The 19,039-nt window shown below is 40.5% G+C and overlaps 1 protein-coding gene across 1 annotated transcript in view; it reads right to left on the bottom strand.

Annotated features, from left to right (window-relative positions):
- Positions 1-19,039, bottom strand: part of szt2 (SZT2 subunit of KICSTOR complex) — a 246,689-nt gene that overhangs the window by 65,837 nt on the left and 161,813 nt on the right. The window contains exons 53-58 of the mRNA XM_060830553.1: positions 18,408-18,574; positions 17,332-17,513; positions 15,757-15,854; positions 8,940-9,072; positions 7,947-8,074; positions 5,336-5,383 (exon numbers count right to left, since the gene is read on the bottom strand). Of these exons, the coding sequence (XP_060686536.1) occupies positions 5,336-5,383; positions 7,947-8,074; positions 8,940-9,072; positions 15,757-15,854; positions 17,332-17,513; positions 18,408-18,574 (756 nt within the window). The remainder of the gene's footprint in view (positions 1-5,335; positions 5,384-7,946; positions 8,075-8,939; positions 9,073-15,756; positions 15,855-17,331; positions 17,514-18,407; positions 18,575-19,039) is intronic.

A 19,039-nucleotide genomic window follows, 5' to 3' on the forward strand; every position in this document is an offset into this window, starting at 1 on the left:
AACACTTACCTGAAATAGTATGCAATATAAGCAATCAATCGACAAAGATAAATAAAGAATAAAGGCCTTAAATAGCCTTATTTGATGTTGTAATGCATATGATGATGGGGTGATTTTATGCTTTTGAACAGAAACTCATGGCCTTGCTTTTGTTAATAATAGAAATTGTGTGGCAATTGTATGGTACAAATGCTAGCTAGCACTTACAAGGCCAAATCTGGGCAACATCTAGGTCATGATTCATGAACCGCTTTGTTATTTGAACCATTATGACAGAAGCTGAATAATGTGCACATATCAAAACAGTCCTAATTCTGACCTTATGAATGAAAGAAGAATTGATGATTAGCTGAAGATAAACTGTTTTCTCAGCTGTTGCCCTGAGAAACTCCTGCACTGATATCTTGAATCTGAGGTAATTAGCCTCCAAAGAAAAACAAGGCTGAAGCATATCTTCAGTCAGTAGTTCCTCACGGATAATCCATCTCAGCCTCCTCCACTAGTCCCCAGCAATGTTTCCACTCAGAAGGATGGTTCCGGAAGTTGCTGTCATGCATTGATCTTGGAGGGCATGCAGCCACAAAGAAAATTAGAGTGATCATTGGTGCATAAGACCATAAGATATAGGAGCAGAATTAGGCCATTTGGCCTATTAAGCCTGCTCCACCATTCGATCATGGCTGATAGGATTTTCAACCCCATTCTCCTACCTTTTCCTCATAACCCTTGTTCTCCGTACCAATCAAGAACCTTTGTCTTAAATACGCTCGATGACTTGGCCTCCACAACCTTCTGTGACAATGAGTTCCACAGTTTAACCACCTTCTGGCTGAATAAATTCTTCCTCAATGCAGGTCTAAATGGTTGTCCCTTCATGGAGGCTGTGCTAGTTGAGTCCTAGTCTCTCCTGCTAGTGGAAACACCTTCTCCACGTCCACTCTATCCAGGCCTCTCAGGATTCTGCAAGTTTCTCCCCCACCTCATCATTCCAACTCCATTGAGTACAGCTCAAAGTCCTCAATCGGTCTTCATAAGACAAGTTCATCATCCCCAGGATCATTCTTATAAACCTCCTCAAGACTTCCTCTAATGCCAACACGTCCTTCCTTAGATATGGAGGCCAAAACTGCTAACAATATTCCAAGTGCTATCTAACTAGAGCCTATACAGCACTGCATCATTACACTTGCATTCTAGTTCTCTTGAAATGAATACTAACATTGCATTTGCCTTCCTAACTGTCAACTGAACCTGCACGTTAACCTAAAAGAATTCTGAACTGGACTCCTGGGTCCCTTCTTGCTTTACATTTCTGAAGCCTTTCCCCATTTGGAAAATGGTCAATGTCTCTATTCCCTCCACCAAAGCGTATAGCCTCCATATCACAAATGTCAGTCTTCAGCTAAATCAGTTCACTCCACATAATATAAATGGCTATAGACACTGGATAATACAAAGGCTATGGGTCTTGACAACATTTTGGCAAAATACTGAAGACTTGTGTTTCAGAACTAGCCATGTCCCTAGCCAAGCTGTTGCAGTATAGTTATAACATGGCTATCTACCAAGCAATGTGGAAAATTTCCAGGTATGCCCTGCCCACTAAATGCAGGACAAATCCATTCTGACCAGATAATGTCCCATCATCATCAAAGTAACAGAAGGGATCACTAACAGCACTATCAAGCTGCACATGCTTAGTAATAATGCTCAGTTTGGCACCACTTGGCTCTTGACTTTATCACAGCCTCAGTACAAATATGTGAAAAAGAGCTGAATTCAAGACGATAAATTGGCTGACTACACTTGACTTTACGTGTGCCATCAAGGACGTCTAGAAAAACTGCAGTAAATGAAAATCAGAGGGGAAAAAGCTCTCTGCTGAATGCAGTAATACTTAACACAAAGAAGGACACTAGTAATTAATTGTTGGAGGTTAATCATTTCACCTCTGCAGTAGTTTCCAGTGTCTGAGGTACATCCAGCTTCAATGACCTTCCATCCATCACAAGATCAGAGATAGGAATGTTAACTGATGTTGCAACAATGTTTAGCATCACTCATGACTTTGAATACTAAAGCTGTCCATGTCTAAATGCAGCAAGACTGGAATAATACTCAGGCTTGGTCTGAAATGGTGAAAAACACCTGTGACACAAGGTGTACACAATGGAATCTTTCAAAAGAGGGAACCTAATCATCACCCCTTGACATTCAATGCAATTACTATCACTGAGTTCTCCCACTAACAACATCCTGGTGATCACCATAGATATAAAACTGAACTAGACAAACCATGTAAATTCTGTGACTACAAGAAAGGGTCAGAGGCTCATAATTCTGTGGCAAGTAACTTTTTGACTCCTCAAAACCTGTCCACCATCTACATGGTTAAAATCAGGAGTATGATGGAATACTCGCCACTTACTTGGATAGGTGCAACTCCAGCAATAATCAAGAAGTTGACATCATCCAGAACAAAGCAGCCTGCTTGACTGGGAACCCATGTAATACCTTCAAGGGGTAATGATTAGGTACAAAGAGATCTGGGTGTTCTTGTACACCAGTCAATGAAGGTAAGCATGCAGGTACAGCAGGTAGTGAAGGCGGTTAATAGCCTGCTGGCCTTCATAACAAGAGGGATTGAGTATAGAAGCAAAGAAGTTCTTCTGCAGCTGTACAGGGCCCTGGTGAGACCACGCCTGGAGTAATGTGTGCAGTTCTGGTCTCCAAATTTGAGGAAAGACATTCTGGCTATTGAGGGAGTGCAGCGTAGGTTCACGAGGTCAGTTCCTGGAATGGCGGGACTACCTTACGCTGAAAGACTGGAGTTTGTATACCCTTGAGTTTAGAAGACTGAGAGGGGATCTGATCGAGACATATAAGATTATTAAAGGATTGGACACTCTGGAGGCTGGAAACATGTTTCCGCTGATGGGTTAGTGCCGAAACAGAGGACACAGCCTAAAAATACGGGGTAGACCATTTAGGACAGAGAGGAGGAGAAACTTCTTCACCCAGAAAGTGGTGGCTGTGTGGAGTGCTCTTCCCCAGAGGACAGTGGAGGCCCAGTCTCTGGATTCATTTAAGAAAGAGTTGGATAGAGCTCTCAAGAATAGTGGAATCAAGGGTTATGGAGATAAGGCAGGAACAGGATACTGATTAAAGATGATCAGCCATGATCATATTGAATGGTGGTGCAGGCTCAAAGGGCAGAATAGCCTACTCCTGCACCTATTGTCTATTGTCTATCAGTGTTCCGGAAAGACCACTCCCTCCGCGACTCCCTCGTCAGGTCTACACCCCCCACCAACCCAACTTCCACTCCTGGCACCTTCCCCTGCAACAGCAAGAAATACAAAACTTGCGTCCACACCTCCCCCCTCACTTCCCTCCAAGGTCCCAAGGGATCCTTCCAAATCCATCACAAATTCACCTGCACCTCCACACACATCATTTACTGCATCCACTGCACCCGATGTGCCCTCCGTGAAATTGGGGAGACAGGCTGCCTACTTGCGGAACGCTTCAGAGAACACCACTGGGACACCTGCACCAACCATCCCAACCACCCCGTGGCTGAACACTTTAACCCCCCCTCTCACTCCGCCAAGGACATGCAGATCCTTGGCCTCCTCCATCCCCAGATCATGGCAACATGACACCTGGAGGAAAAGCGCCTCATCTTCCGCTTAGGAACCTTTCAACCACAAGGGATGAATGCAGATTTCTCCAGCACCCTCATTTCCCCTCCCCCCACCTTATCTCCACCCCAACCCTCAGATTTAGCACCGCCTTCTTGACCTGCAATCTTCTTCCCGACCTCGCCGCCCCTATCACCCTCACCTTAACCTCCTTCCACCTATTGCATACCCAACACCCCTCCCCCAAGTCCCTCCCCCCTACCTTTTATCTTTGCCTGCTTGGCATACCTTCCTCATTCCTGAAGAAGGGCTTATGCCCGAAACATGACTCCTACTACCTAGAAAGGCAACAGATGCAAGGAAACACTACCACATAATTTTAACCTGAAACTAATTGTCATTTCTTCACTGCCTAAAAGACCTGTGGTTATACCATAGACTGCAAAGGTTGAAGGGGGCAACCACCACCATTTTAATCGCAATTAGGGATACGCAACAAATGTTGGCCTAGCCAGCAACACCCACATCCCATGAATGAACAAAACAAAAGGTACAATTATCTTTCCTTGTGCTAGGTATGAATCGAGGAACTGAAGAATTTTCCCGCAATCCCCACTGACTACAGTATTATTTAGTTTCCTCATTAGAACATCAGTTAACTACTATCTTCACATAAAGGGTAACCAATTACACCTCACCTCTGGGGATTAGCCCATATCCATATTTGGATCAAGGCAGTAAAAATGTCTGAAGTTGAACAAATCTGACAGAACCCAAACCGAACATCAGTGAACAGATTACTTGTGAGTAAAATTGCTTCATAGCATGGTTGACTACTCCTTCCATCACTTTGTTAATGATTGGAAGTGAGCTGATAGGAGAAGGTTAGATTTGTTCTTTTTTGTTGACAGAGTAGAGCTGGGCAATTTTTTGTATTGTCAGGTATTCCTGCACTATAGTTCTACTGGAACAGATTAGCTAGCTACATGGCTCGTAAAAAGAAGTCTTCTACAATTCAGCTATCTTGTTGTCAGGCTTGTAGCTTTTCACATTAATTAGCAAAGAAAAATTGTTTGTGTAGTGGAATTGTCCAATATCTCTCCTCCAACATTAATGAAGTTGTCACTGCAAAATGAAACTGCAGCTTCTAGGTGCTGCACAACATGGTGCCAAAAACACCACCAAGAGAAACAATGGAGCAGTACAAAATGATTGCAGCTGCTTGGGGTAATGTATGGCAGTTAATACAGATCACCAGTGTGAGGCACATCAAAACATGAGGCAATTTTTGTTGTAGCTCTATACACATACGGCATTTTCAATTGGGAAAATGAGCAAACAATTCAGATGCTATTACATATGTTTCAACCTTGAGCATATTTAAGATTTGGCTTGATATGTTTTGGTCTCTAAGGGAACCAAGCAATTTGAACAGAATTGGGGCAGAGGATCAGCCATGATAACATTAAGTGCTGCAGGAGGCTCACACCATCTGCATGTCCTCTCACTTCTATGCTCTTATCATCTTAACTTTAGAGGTGACCACAAATATGATCTTGCTATTTGTTACACTCATATCTGTGGTTTCATTGAAATACAGAAATTAGAAGCTGAATAGCGTAACATTCTGATAACTTTAACAAGCATTACCCACCACCATAATCACCATAAAATCATTTGGTGAGACTTACGTTTGACACTATTTACCAAAGGTCTGTTTTCATCACCATCACAGTCAACTGTAGGCACATAAAATATGAGCAGGAACAACATAGCAGAGTATGACAAAGAAAACTAGCAGTTATGGCAGTTAAGTACTTGAATTCACTAGGACACCCAATAATTTAAATACTAAAGAAGAAACTTCACTTAGCAATTGGACAGGTAAGTTATTTAATTTAATTTACTGAAAAAGATTTTATCTGTAATTTAGTACCCTTATTGTATAACAATGCATGCCAAATTGATTGATTGCTGTATTTAAATAGTATATTTTTATGATTACCACGTTTCAAAATGGTCTGTGATACATCGATTATTAAACTTTATTTTAGAATGAAACATGGACACAGTCTGGGTGCCGACAGTTTCTCTAAAGCCATTTACTGGGAAGTAATTTATTATGCATAAGGAAAATGCTGACTTCTCAGCAAGAAAAGCTAACATAATTATTCAATTTAAATGTTTCAAGAATTCCTGCAATGTATTTTTAAATTTCAAATTGGACGTACTTAGACATTTAAAATGGCTTTCTTTCCCTTCGTTCTCTCCCACATGTCACAATTAGCAGTCACGACAATGCAAGAAGATTTTCACCTCCTCATTTCTGGATTCAAACCTTGTTGCAGCAACAAAAGCAACATGCAAAACAGCTCATTTCACAGAGTAAAATTATCAATCCTGTCCAGGAATCCAGGTTTCTGTTGTGCAAAGGCAATGCTTAATGTGCATTATATCCTTATTGTAAAAAAAAAGACTGATGACAGTTGACAAAGATTCCAATTTTACTATAACATTGACCGCATTACAACTGATCAACATTTCTGATGTGTACTTAAGCATTAAAATTCAAATCTTATAGTCTACCTCTGTGTGAATTTAGAAACATAAAAACTAGGCAATTTACTCTTTTGATTTGAGCCTGTTTTGTCATTCAGCATGACCACGGCTGATCTTCTACCTCAATGGCATCTTTCTCTCTATGTCCCTAATTAGCAATCTCTTCCTAGAATCTACTCAGTAACGCAGCCTCGACAGTCTTGTGGTCATAAATTCCACAAACTGACCACATTCTGAACGAAGCAATGTTTCCTCATCTCAGGCAAAAGTGAGGACTGCAAATGCTGGAAACCAGAGTCTAGATTAGGGTGGTGCTGGAAAAGCACAGTAGGTCAGGCAGCAGCCGAGGAGAGGGAAAATTGATGTTTTGGGCAAAAGCCCTTTAGCAGGAATTCCTGAAGGGCTTTTGCACGAAATGTCAATTTTCCTGCTCCTCGGATGCTGCCTGACCTGCTGCGCTTTTCCAGCACCACTCTAATCTAGACTCCCGTTTCCTCATCTCAGTCTATGGCCCATCCATATCCTAAGATTTTGACCCCTGGTTCTAGACTTCCCAACATGGGGAAACTTTCTTCTTGCATCAAGTCTGCCCAGCCCTGTTAGTACTTTATATGTTTCAATCAGGTTCCCTCTTATTCTTCTCAACTTGAGTGAATACATGCCCAATCTCTCCTCATAGGACATTCCTGTCACCCACAGCAGCACCCTAGTGACCTTTCACTACACTCCCTCTATAGCAACTATATAATTTTTTAGGTATCGAGACCAAAGCCACAAACAATATTACAGATGCAATCTTATCAAGACTCTGTATAACTGCAGCAAGTAACTGCCTCCTACTTCTGAACTCAAATTCTCTTACAATGGCCAATGTACCGCATGCTTTTGAATTGTTTGCTGTATCCGAATGTCTATTTTTATTGACTTGTGTACAAGATACCCGGAACCCTTTGTACATATATGTTCCCAAAATATCACTATTTAAATAATATTTTGCCTTTTTGATTTTCATACAAAAGTGCATAACTTCACAATTATGCATGCTATACTGCATTTGCCCGTACACACAATTTGTATACATTTTCCTGAAGCTTCCTTGCATCCTCAAAACTCAGAATCCCACCTAGTTTTATGTTGTCATCAAATAGTGCATTTACTTCCCTCATTCATGTCACTTATATAGATCCAAGCACTGTTCCCTATGATAAGCCATTAGTCACACATGCCACCTGAATAAAAGATCCATTTATGCCCACTTTCTATTTCTGATCTGTCAATCAATTCTCAATCCATGCCAGTTTAATACCCCAAGCTTGTGTGCTTTAACTTTTCCCAATAGCCCCTTATGTGGAAACCTTCCTAAAGCCTTCTCGAAATCCAAATACATCACATCCACCGGCTCGCCCTTATCTACTCTACTAGTTACATGCTCAAAAAATTCCAGTACATTAGTTAAACTTATTTCCCTTTCATATGCCCATGATTACTTTGTCTGATCCTATTAATGCTTTCCAAGTATTTTGCTTTCATGTCTTTTATAATACTCTAATATTCCCCCATCTTTACACTATATAAAGATATGCAATGATTAGATTCATTTGACACCTGGACACTATTAATTTTGTCTGCTGAACCAACTATTGCAAGGATTAATTTGGATTCGTACTATGCACTCAGCTAGATAAATGTATTATCCAGGAGATGTAGCAAACCAAACCTGTACGAGTCAGAACATATCCATACCTTGTTCTGTACTGTAACGCCACTGGTGGAAATTACGTCCAATCAGAATGAACTGTCTGGCTGAACCAGGCCGAGTAGAGGAGTGTTGACTGAGAGAATATGGCAGGAATGTGGAACCATGCGGAGAACTAAAATACGAAAAAGTAATGAATACAGCAATACGTTTTGATTCAAAAAGGGTATTAACATCTGAAAAATTAACATTCTTGTGGATGCAGTGTCCTACAGTCATTCTGAAACAGTGATTCAATGAGAATGAGGTTGAGCAAAAGCTTTAGGACTATAGGAATGACCTTAAGGAAGAAGATCCTAGAAAGCAAGTCCAGAAGACTGAAGGCACAGTCACCAACTTTGGAACTGTTTGTGGAATAGGGGTTGAGCAATGGAGTTTCCCATACTAAACCTCCACTTTATGAAGCTGGCGATTAATTTGAAGCCACAATGATCAGTCTATACTATTCCAGAGGAAAGTAGCAAATCACAGCAAGCACTATTCCAATCTAAAAAACCCTTGCAAAATTCTTAACCCTTCTGTAAGAGAACACTCTCATTGTTGCAGTACTTGAAAAGTACTCTCATCAGACGTGTGTGATGTCTTAGCTGCGTATATCAGTTCTGAATTCTGAGAGGATGGGTATAATTTATTTTTCATAGACAACTGTACAGGGCATGCTGGGTGTGGAAAGGGAGAAAAGAGAAACAAACAGAGCAGGACTCATTTGCAATACATAACCAAGATGTGCCTTCTTATGTGCTACAAACCTTGAGTTGGCAACAGCAATAGACCCACATCAAGTGAAGGCAAAAAACAACCATTACCAAGTAAGCAGAGAAAATCTCATGCCACAAAGAGCAATAGAAGCAACTTGTTTTTGATCTATCTATATAGAGATGCAAAATGGCTCAGCAATACCTTCATATTACTTTAACTGGAATTCAAACAATAGCGATGGATGCAGAGTTTCAAAATATCATAAAAGCATTGAAACTTACCTAATTTTTTCAAAGATTTTAACAGTTGTGTCAGTGGCAAGACTGCTGATCAAATTCACAATCTCAGTGAGAATGGAGCTGAGTAAAAATCGGGAACCAATATCAACAGAACACTGTTGTACGGAAGGACATCCTGCGTGAGTAGATAAGGTACATAAGCAAGTCAACACTAGTATCCAGTTATCTTAAAACATTAAGGGTAACAAAATAAAGTATAATGGTGGTGCAGCAGATGGGAACAATAAGATTGCAGAGATAGTGGCCCAATAATAATACCACGGGTAATCTAGAGATCTAGGCTAATGTTCTGAGGCACAGGTTCAAATCCCACCACAACAGCCAAAGGAAATTTAATTCAATCTGAAATATAAAATTTGATTCTGTATTGCTAACCATGCTAATAATCTACTATCATTAAACCATCTGGTTCACTAAAGTCATTTACAGAATGATAACTGCCATCCTCATCACGTGACTCTAATGATAGGGTTTTACAAATGTGAGGCACTGAGCTAAGGTAAGTGATGTAACTTAACTGCAGTCATGTGTCAGTTTGTCTATTGTAAGGTTGTTTCAGCAATGGCTCATCAGGTATATACTGTTAATTAAAACTACTTTCTGAAGTACTTGAGAGGCTGGCCAGAGCATGTCTGATGAACTAAAGAACCATAGTAAAAAATTTCAGAAATGATTCAGCTGGTCACTCAGTTTGCGATTTTGGAGAAGAGTTTTAGCTCAGGTTGTGGATCAGGTTTTAAGTTTGCTGGCTGAGCTGAAAGATTTGTTCTCAAGATGTTTCGGCACCATGCTTGGTAACATCATCAGTGAGCCTCTTGTGAAGCATTAATGTTCTGTCCTGCTTGCTATTTATCTATTTCGGTTTGTTGTGTTGGGTGATATCACTTTTAGTCCCGTTTCTAAGAGGTTGGCAAATGAGCTCCAAATCTATGCTTGTTAACGGAGTTCTGGTTTGAATGCCAAGCATTTAGGAATTCCCGTGCAGGTCTTTGTTTAGCCTGTCCCAGGATGGATGTATTGTCCCAATTGAAACTGGTATACCTCTTCATCTGTGTGTATGGATACTAGTGATAGTTGGTCATGTCTTTTTGTGGCTAGTTGGTGCTCATGTATCCTGGTGGCTAGTTCCCAGCCCGTCTGTCCAAAGTAATGTTGTTGCAGCCCTTGCAGGGTATTTTGTATATGATGTTTGTTCTGCTGGTTGCTGATGTGTGATCCTTTAAATTCATCAGGAGCTGTTTCAGTATGGTGGTATGTTTGTTTGGGCTACCATGATGCCTAGGGGCCGGAGTAGTCTGGTCGTCATCTCCGAGATGTCTTTAATGTATAGCAGTATGGCTAGAGTCTCTGGGCGTGTTGTTTCTTCTTGTTTTGGTCTGTTGTGTAGGAATCGGCGGAATACGGTTATCAGGTACCTGCTGTTCCTGAAAACGTTATATAGGCGTTTTTCCTTGGCTTCTTGTAGTTCCTGGGTGCTGCAATGTGTTGTGATGAAACATCTGAAAACAACCTATCAGCTTAGCAAGGAAACTTACAACCTGGTCACTCAGTTCTAGAGCACATTAAGATAGGTAATCAATGTTGGCACTGTTAGCACAGCATACATCCCACAAATGAATTAAAAGGAAATGTACATTCAAGCCAGACTCCTCGTTATAACAAATTGCAAGACCATTGCTACATCATGTAAGAAAATGTTAAGTGAAAGTAAAGTATCTTGGAAGAAAATTGGGAAGTTTAGGCCAATCCCAACACCCATTGGAGCAACAGCAGCTTACATCTCTCTCTCTCTCTTTCCCTCCAGGAACTGAAGACACAACAAAAATATCCTTAAAAGCTTGATGGAGCTATACTATCCTTCATAAATAATATTACAGCCTGTGTGGATAAGATGTTTATTAATGTTGTACTCTTAAGAGTTTTAGACCACAATATTAGGTGATTTTAAAGCACTTCTATAAATAATCATCAACTTAAAATGAAATCAAAAAGAACATAAAAGCTGGTTTATTAATTTATTTGTGAGCTGTTCTAAGCTGTATGTTTCAGTAGAGCTAATAACTACCTATTTTCATGTCATTATCTACTTGGATCAGTCAGTTGTGCTGTCATCATACAACAAAACTATTATTCAAACCAACACAATGAGTCATTAGACATATTCTTGACAAAGAAGATAGTGCAGTAGTTGACCTAATGACTGTGCAGGAATGGCTCAGTGGGTAGCACTGCTACCTCACAGTGGCAAGGACACAGGTTCAATTCCAGCTTCAAGTGATTATCTGTGTGGAATTTGCGCATTATTCCTCTGGGTGCTCCAGTTTTCTCCCACAGTCTAAAGATGTGCAGGTGAGATGGATTGACCATGCCCATAGTGTCCAGGCTAGCCAGATTAGTTATGGGAAATGCAGGAAGACAGGGATAGGGTAGGGGAGTGGATCTGAGTTGCATGCTCTTTGGAGGGTTGTTGTGGACTCGATGGGCGACTTGGCCTGCTTTCACACTGATTCTATGATTCTGATTCTGTAAGAGGCAAGGTTCTATTCAAGCCAATATTGGAGAGCTTTACAATCACTCTCATCTCTGAATGATCCAACACTCAATGAACAGAATAGCCTTTATTCTCACATATACTCAATGTGTATACTGAAAAGTTTATATGTCTCCAATTACAGTGCCAAGAAAAGTACCTATGCATAGCCTCTTCAGTTACAAAATGTAAAACAGTAGAGAAAGAAAATGTCCAGCTTTACAGAAAAAGAAGTTGAGTATAACAGACCACGCTGGCACCTTGCTTCCAGTTCACACCAGGCCCTGGCTCCACACTGCTCCAGTAATTAATTACCCATTGCAATATTACATCTTTCTGTTCTTAAATTTGTGAATTAAACCATGTGATACAATAATATCATTTATTTTAAGATTGGGTTTAGAATTATTAGTTAGTAACATATCAGGTTGTGTGTTAGTTATTACCCTGTATACATATCTGTAGCTATGTTTATTGCTTTTAAACCAGTTACTTTGAGCCTAATGAGTTTGCGCTTACTTGAGGATTTTATCACTTAGCAAGGCAATCTGTTGTATTTCAAAGTTTCTGTGAGAACTTTCTCAACTTAGGGTTTGTTTAAAGCTTATGGCACACACTGTTGTCGACTGTTGGTGGTGGAGGGAATGAATGTTGGTAGATGTGATGACAATCAAGCGGAATGCTTTATTTTGGATGGTGTCAAGTTTCTTGAGGGTTGCTGGAGCTGCTTGGAGTTTTCCATCATTACTCCTGACTTGTAGATGGCAGACAGGCTTTGGGGAGTCAGGAGGTGAAGTACTCACTGCAGTATTCCTAATCTCTTGAAGCCAGTGTTTTTATATAGCAAGTCCAGTTGAGTTTCAGGTGAATGGTAACCTCAAGGATGTTGATAGTGGAGGCTTCTATGATAATAATACCATTGAATATCAAGGGGCAGTGGTTACATTGTCTCTTATTGGAAATGGTCATAGGCTGATTTTTGTATGGTGCCAATGTTAGTTACCAATTATCGGCCAAGCCTCAATATTGTCTAGATCTTATTGCACTTGAACATGGACTGCTTCAGGATCTGAGGAGTCAGATGGTGCTCAGCACTGTGCAATCATCAGCGAACACCCTCATTTCTGACCTTATGATAGAGAGAAAGTCATTAACGAAGCAGCTGAAGATGGTTGGGCTTAAGCCATGACCCTGAGAAACTCCTGCAGCAATACACTGGAGCTGAGGTGATGGACTTTAACAACCATAACCAACTTCCCATGTTCCAGGTATGACTCCAATCAACAGAGTTTTTGCTCCGACAGCTACTTAACTAGTTTGACTAGAACTCCTTGATGCCGCACAAATACAGCCTTGATATCAAAGACTGTCACTGTAACCTCATCTCTGGAGCTCAGCTCTTTGTCCACGTTTGAACTAAGGCTACAATGATGTCAGGAGCTGATTGGCCCTGGCAGAACCCAATCTGATCATCAGTGTGCAATTTATTGCTGAGCTGGTGCTGCTTGGTAACACTTCTGTTGACACTTTCCATTATTTTACTGATGATCGAGCGTAGACTGATGGGGCGATAACTGGACAGGTTGCATTTGTCCTGCTTTGTGTGTAGAGGGTAAATGTCAATGTTATAACTGTAATGTAGGTGTGAGGCAGGTGGAGCACAGCTCTTCAGTACTATTGCCGAAATGTTGTCAGGACTTATAGCCTTGGCAGTATCCAGTCCCTACAATTTTTTCTTGCTGTCACATGGAGTGAATAAAATTGACTGAAGACTGGTAACTGTGATTTTAGGGATCACTGAAGGAGGCTGAGAATCAGTTATTTAGTTGAAGATTGCTGCGCATGCTTCAACCTTATCTTTCGCACTGATGTGTTGGGCTCTTCCATCATTTAGGAGGGGGATATTTGTGGAGCTTCCTCCTCCAGTGAGTTGTTTAAGTGTTCACCACCATTCATGACTTGATGTGGTAGGACTGCAGAGCTTAGATCTGAGCTATTGGTTGGATTGCCATGCTCTATCTATTTGGCATGCAAGTAGTCCTGTTTGGTAGCTTCACCAGTTTGTGTTCTTGGATCAATGGTTTTATACTTAAAACTCTTTGAATTTGTGTCATAACTAAACAGATTAGTTTATTCTATTTTACCTTAATTTCTTTACTTCTTTTGCTTAAATTTGTATCTTTTTGTTAAAATCTGCAACACTACATGTTCCTGTCTCAGTGAGAAGACACCTCACAAAAACCAAAACAAACAATAATCTATCATGCCAGATTTCAGTCTGGGATCTGACTTGTCCAGTAATAACATTGCCTGGGATCATAACACACATTGGAAGGGATCACCGTCCCTATTAAGCTCCTCACAGGTTATATTTATAAGCTTAAAAGGTTTCTACCCATTCCTAATAGATGGTACCTTGAACTTTAAAAGGCTCCTAACTTGTGGGACATTTGCCATCATGTCTACATGTTAACCACTTTCAAGTTCCAATACCAACAGACCAAATTACATGAATAGTTGTCTTGCTGTAATAAGCAGTCTGCCACACAATTAGAAATTCGTTCCCCAAGAAGCATTACATGCTTGAACTGTGACACAAATTAAATCCATCAATGGGTAATCAAGATGAAGGAGCATAGGATGATAAAGATCTTGACTACTGCTCATCAAGTGTTGAAAGCTTCCTCTTGTCACTTAATTGAAAATTATTTTAGAATTTCATTAAACTTTCTACATATGCTTCTCTCACTAAACAGAGAGATTTCATCTCTTTTCGATTAAACAACAGAATAATAGCTTAATGGCTCTTTTTTAAAAAATGTGATTCACATCAATTAATTTTTTGTTTTTGTAAAATTAATCTATTTTTCTAATCAACCTGTTCAGAGATGTTAGTACAGACCTCTGGAGCAGATGGGTCTTAAACCCAGGCCTCTCAGTCCAGGGATAGAGAGATTACCACTGAGCCACAAGAGGGTCCTTGTAAATTGATTAGGATAAGCTCATACAGGCATTGCATAAGCCTGCACGGATCAAGCATTTATTGAAGCAGCAACAAGAGTGGGGCTCAGAAGGCACACAAGTACAACACAATGGATTAGCAATTCGTCACCTTAACCTCTTGACCATCTCGTCTTGCAACTTAACGATTCTTACAGGACAGGTGACACTGGCAAAAGGAAAAAGCTCTAGCTTTTAGGTTGTTGCTTAAATATTATACAGATTCACAGATATTGGTGCACCTGAGAGTCTGTGGAGGTTCATCCTGGCTAAATCTCAGTAATCTGCTGGAGAGAGGCTAATGCAATAATTCCAGTCGTAAACATCGCTGTTGTAGATTATTGCACCTGCAGCTTTGCACAGCTGGACTTGGAAAGATTTTTATTTTAATTAAAGCAATTAATGGGGAGATGAATAGATCCTACTCAATTCAAGCCGACAATTTCACCAACATGTTCTGTTAGTGGACAAAAAGATGGATGAGTACAATTAAGCCAAGTACCTAGGACCCAACAAACATTAATTAAGTGCCCAACTTTATCCAGCTAAATGCATCACAGTCCCGGGTGTACCACGGATGGAGAAATGTCGACTTCAATTTTTTACACACTCATACATCCCGCAACACTTCGTGCAATAATAAATAAATCAGTTTGGCATTTCAGCTCATTTACAAACAATGACTTAGTTCATCTTTAGTCTTTGACAGAAAGAGGAAATGCGCATCTATGCCTCATCACATGCTCATGACACCCCAAAGTAGCTTATCATCAAAGAAATGTGGAAAATGACACAGCCAACTTGCAAACAGCAAGCTATCACAAACATTAATGAATTAAATCATTTGGCACTGAAGGAGAGATAAACATTGGTTAAGAGATCTGAAACAACTCACCTGTTCCTTCTTGAAATACTGCCAATGAATCTTCTAGTTCTCCCTGAAGAGCAGGGGCAAATACAGGGCTTTACCTTAATATTACACCTAAAGACACTGCCTCTGATAGCACAGCACTCCCTCAGTACTGCACAAAAAGCGATAGCCTAGGTTACTCAAGCTTATGTTCAGGCCTTTGACTCAGAGACGAGAGTGTTGTCATTGACGATCTAGAGTTACTGTTTTATTTTATAGGTTAAAATACAAACAACTCTGAACACAAAACTTGTTAAGTTGTAATCAGACAAATTAATTAATGGATATACAAAAGAAAACAAAGTTTCATGTTGAAACGCAACTTTTTGGGATTGCATAAGGAATTGAGACGTACTCACCCAGCACACCCATGAATGCCATCCACTGCTGACATGTGACGTGAAAGAGAGGATGAAGAGATCCCAGGTCTCCTTCCTCCAACTGGCCAGTCCGCTTCCTGCAGGAAGTTAGCAGGCTATCGAAATTTGTTTCATTTTTATTTATTAAAATGTATTCACCTGCATTTATCAAACCTATATGCACACCCACATTGGGATAGTCCAACCGAAACTAATTTTCATCTTGTCTATGTAAGTTGAAAGAAATGATATTTGATTTTCATTGTAATTGAGCATTATTAAATACTCTGCTCTCCTCATTGAAATAAATACATTTAACTTGATCAAATTTCCTAATCAGTTACATGAAAATCATCGATGTTGAGAATTAAAGTCAGATAGAATAGAAAGTACCGAGTAGTAAATATCAGATGATTTACAGCACTGTTTCTCAACATACTTGGATATAATTATAAACAATGATTACATCAGTTATACTTATCAGAGGAAGGCCCAGTGAGACACAGCAGATTGATCAGTAATTCCATACCAGATATTAAAATACTGAAAATCAAATGCATATAACAACCTGGAGACACAGGCCAACATGGGTGGATACATGCAAGCAATAATAATATGGCTTTCCAAACATATTGCCATGCGAGCAGAAGGGCTACCTATTAGACAGGACATGGACAGGGTGGTTCCTGACCATCTCTGGCAGTTTTCACAGGTTAGTTCAAAGCCTCTACCTGTTCAAAAAAGCTGAACTAGAAAAATAGGCAAGTACCGAATGAATTTCCATTTACCTCACTCGGAGAAAGACATGCAGTTGAGCTCACTGAGAATACAAATGCATTATCTTATCAATCGGCAGAAGTGGGTCCAGCTTGGATACAGCCCTTTCAAGTAGACTTTCTAATCCTTATTTGCATGTATAGTTAAGCATCTCAAGCTGTTAACAAATCAGATCTGGAAACAAGTTTCAATTTGTTGATATATTACTCATTAGCCTCTGACTACAGCAGTAAATAAAAACCACAGGGTCACAAATAGTCTCCACTGTCTACAATGGCCATACTCATACGTACATGGCTTGTCCATTACATGCAATGGTTGCTACTTGAGGCAGGATTAATAACATTAAAAACGTACTGTTCAAAACTTAAATCCTCAAAGTTCTTAGAGATTGAATTACTGCTGCTTCCTCATTAAGATGCAACTCCAAATCATGCATTATTTACACTTACGCAGATTGCATGTTTTAATTTCACTCAGTCGACCCACTTAAAATATAAATATTAAATCGGTCCTGCACAGCTTGTTACTGAAGCCCTGAGCAACAGATCATTTCCTCAGGATTTCGATATCAATCTGCACGAGTCTTATGTCTTGAAATTACACTCAATTTCAGAGGGTAATCACAGCAAATGCAATCAGTCTGACTGAACAACCTGAAATCAGACCACCTGGAACAGTTTTAATGCTGTCTTTGTAATCGACACCTTGTAGTATGAGATGCTGTGCTGTGCTGTTTGTTTGATATAGCTAACTAACAAGGATAAACAGGGACTGTTGAATTGGCAGAGGCTGTACCTTCTTGAAGCTGCCTGTCTCTGTGTTTGTTCCAGTTCCACTGTGGATGTTCGGTCGTGACTAGAAGACTGCTTCAAATGTTCAGTTTTGTGCCTACGACGAATACGACTGTCATCGGTCCTTTCCAGAACAATGTCATCTGTGGTCTTAGGGGTGCCAGTGTCAGAGAAATCAGTCTTACTCTGAAAAATATAAACATTCCTTGTCACTTTTCAAATGGAGGAAGATTGTCCACCTGGCTCTGCAACACAGAATCCCTACAGTGTATCAGCAGGCTATTCGGCCCATCGTCCACACTGTCCCTCCAAACAGTATCCCATCCAGACACACGCCCCCTACCCCATCCCCGTAACTTTGCATTTCCGATGGCCAATCCACCTAACCTGCATGCTGATCGGCTAAGGTAATGAAGCAGCCTGATGGGAGTTATCAATATCCACCACCAAGAGTGGCTCGGCAGCAGCACAACTGATCAAGCTGCGTGGCTCCTAAAGGAACTGACTGCTAGACATACTTGACCTCACCCTTACCAATCTGCCTGCTTCAGATGTATCTGTCCATGACCGTTTGGTAAGAATGATCACTGTACGGTTCTTGTAAAAACCAAGTCCCACCTTCACATTGAGAATGACCTCCATCGTCTGGAGTGACATTTCAATCTGCTAAATGAGACAGACTTGGAATAGATCCATCAGTTCCAGACAGGGCATCCATGAGGCGCTCTAGGCCATCACCAACAGCAGAACTGTACTCCAACACAATCTGCAATCTTATGGCTCAGCATATCCCTCACTCAACTATTGCCATTAATCACCTCTGGTTCCGTAGAGTTTAATTATATCGGTTCCTTTTAAAGCACAAGTCCATTTGGTTGGGAGTCCAGGAATCCTTTCTAAATTAACCTTATTGCAACCAACCATTGAGTGGGTGAGTTAATTAGGAACTGGAGTCTGGTCATCCCTCCTCATCTAGGACCTTAACAGTTTTGGATAGCCCATTAGAAACTATAGCAAAGTGGGAAACCTCACTCAAGATCTGACTTGAAACACTGCAAGCATCCAAATATCTAGACTCACCAGCATATCCCAGAAACTGCGTCGGCCTGTCTTGCTTGTTGGAGTGGTGGATTCCGAGTTGCCAGGGGTGGATATGGAAACAGGTACAGGGCTGCTTTTACTTCCAGCCAAACTGCTAGAAAGGGCAATTGCTTCTTTAATCTCTGACCCTGACCTGCTGAGTCGACCTAACCATTCACAAAAAAGAATGAAACATTAAGAAATGCTTGCAATACGAAAGGCTTTTAATATTTCATTGGCACCAGTAGTAAGGAAAGCAAAAACTGCAGATGCTGGAAATCTGAAATAATAACAGAAAATGTTATCTTAGCAGATGCTGCAGCAACTGCCGAGTTAGAAACAGTGTTAACATTTTGAGCCTGTTTTTTTGCTAGACAGTGAGTCATAAAAGCGTGATGATGGCCTAGCAGTTTTATCGCTTCACTATTAAGCCAGAGACTCAGGTAAGTTTCTGGGGACTCAGGTTCAAATCCCACCACGGCAGATGTAAAATTTCAATTTAATAAGAAAAATCTGGAATTAAGAATCTAATGATGACCATGAAACTGATGTCAATTGTCAGAATAAACCATCCGTTTATTAATGTCCTTTAGGGAAGGGAATTGCCATCGTTGCTTGGTTTGACTGACATG

Source organism: Hemiscyllium ocellatum, chromosome 9 (genome assembly GCF_020745735.1).
Source record: "Hemiscyllium ocellatum isolate sHemOce1 chromosome 9, sHemOce1.pat.X.cur, whole genome shotgun sequence".
NCBI classification, from domain to species: domain Eukaryota; kingdom Metazoa; phylum Chordata; class Chondrichthyes; order Orectolobiformes; family Hemiscylliidae; genus Hemiscyllium; species Hemiscyllium ocellatum.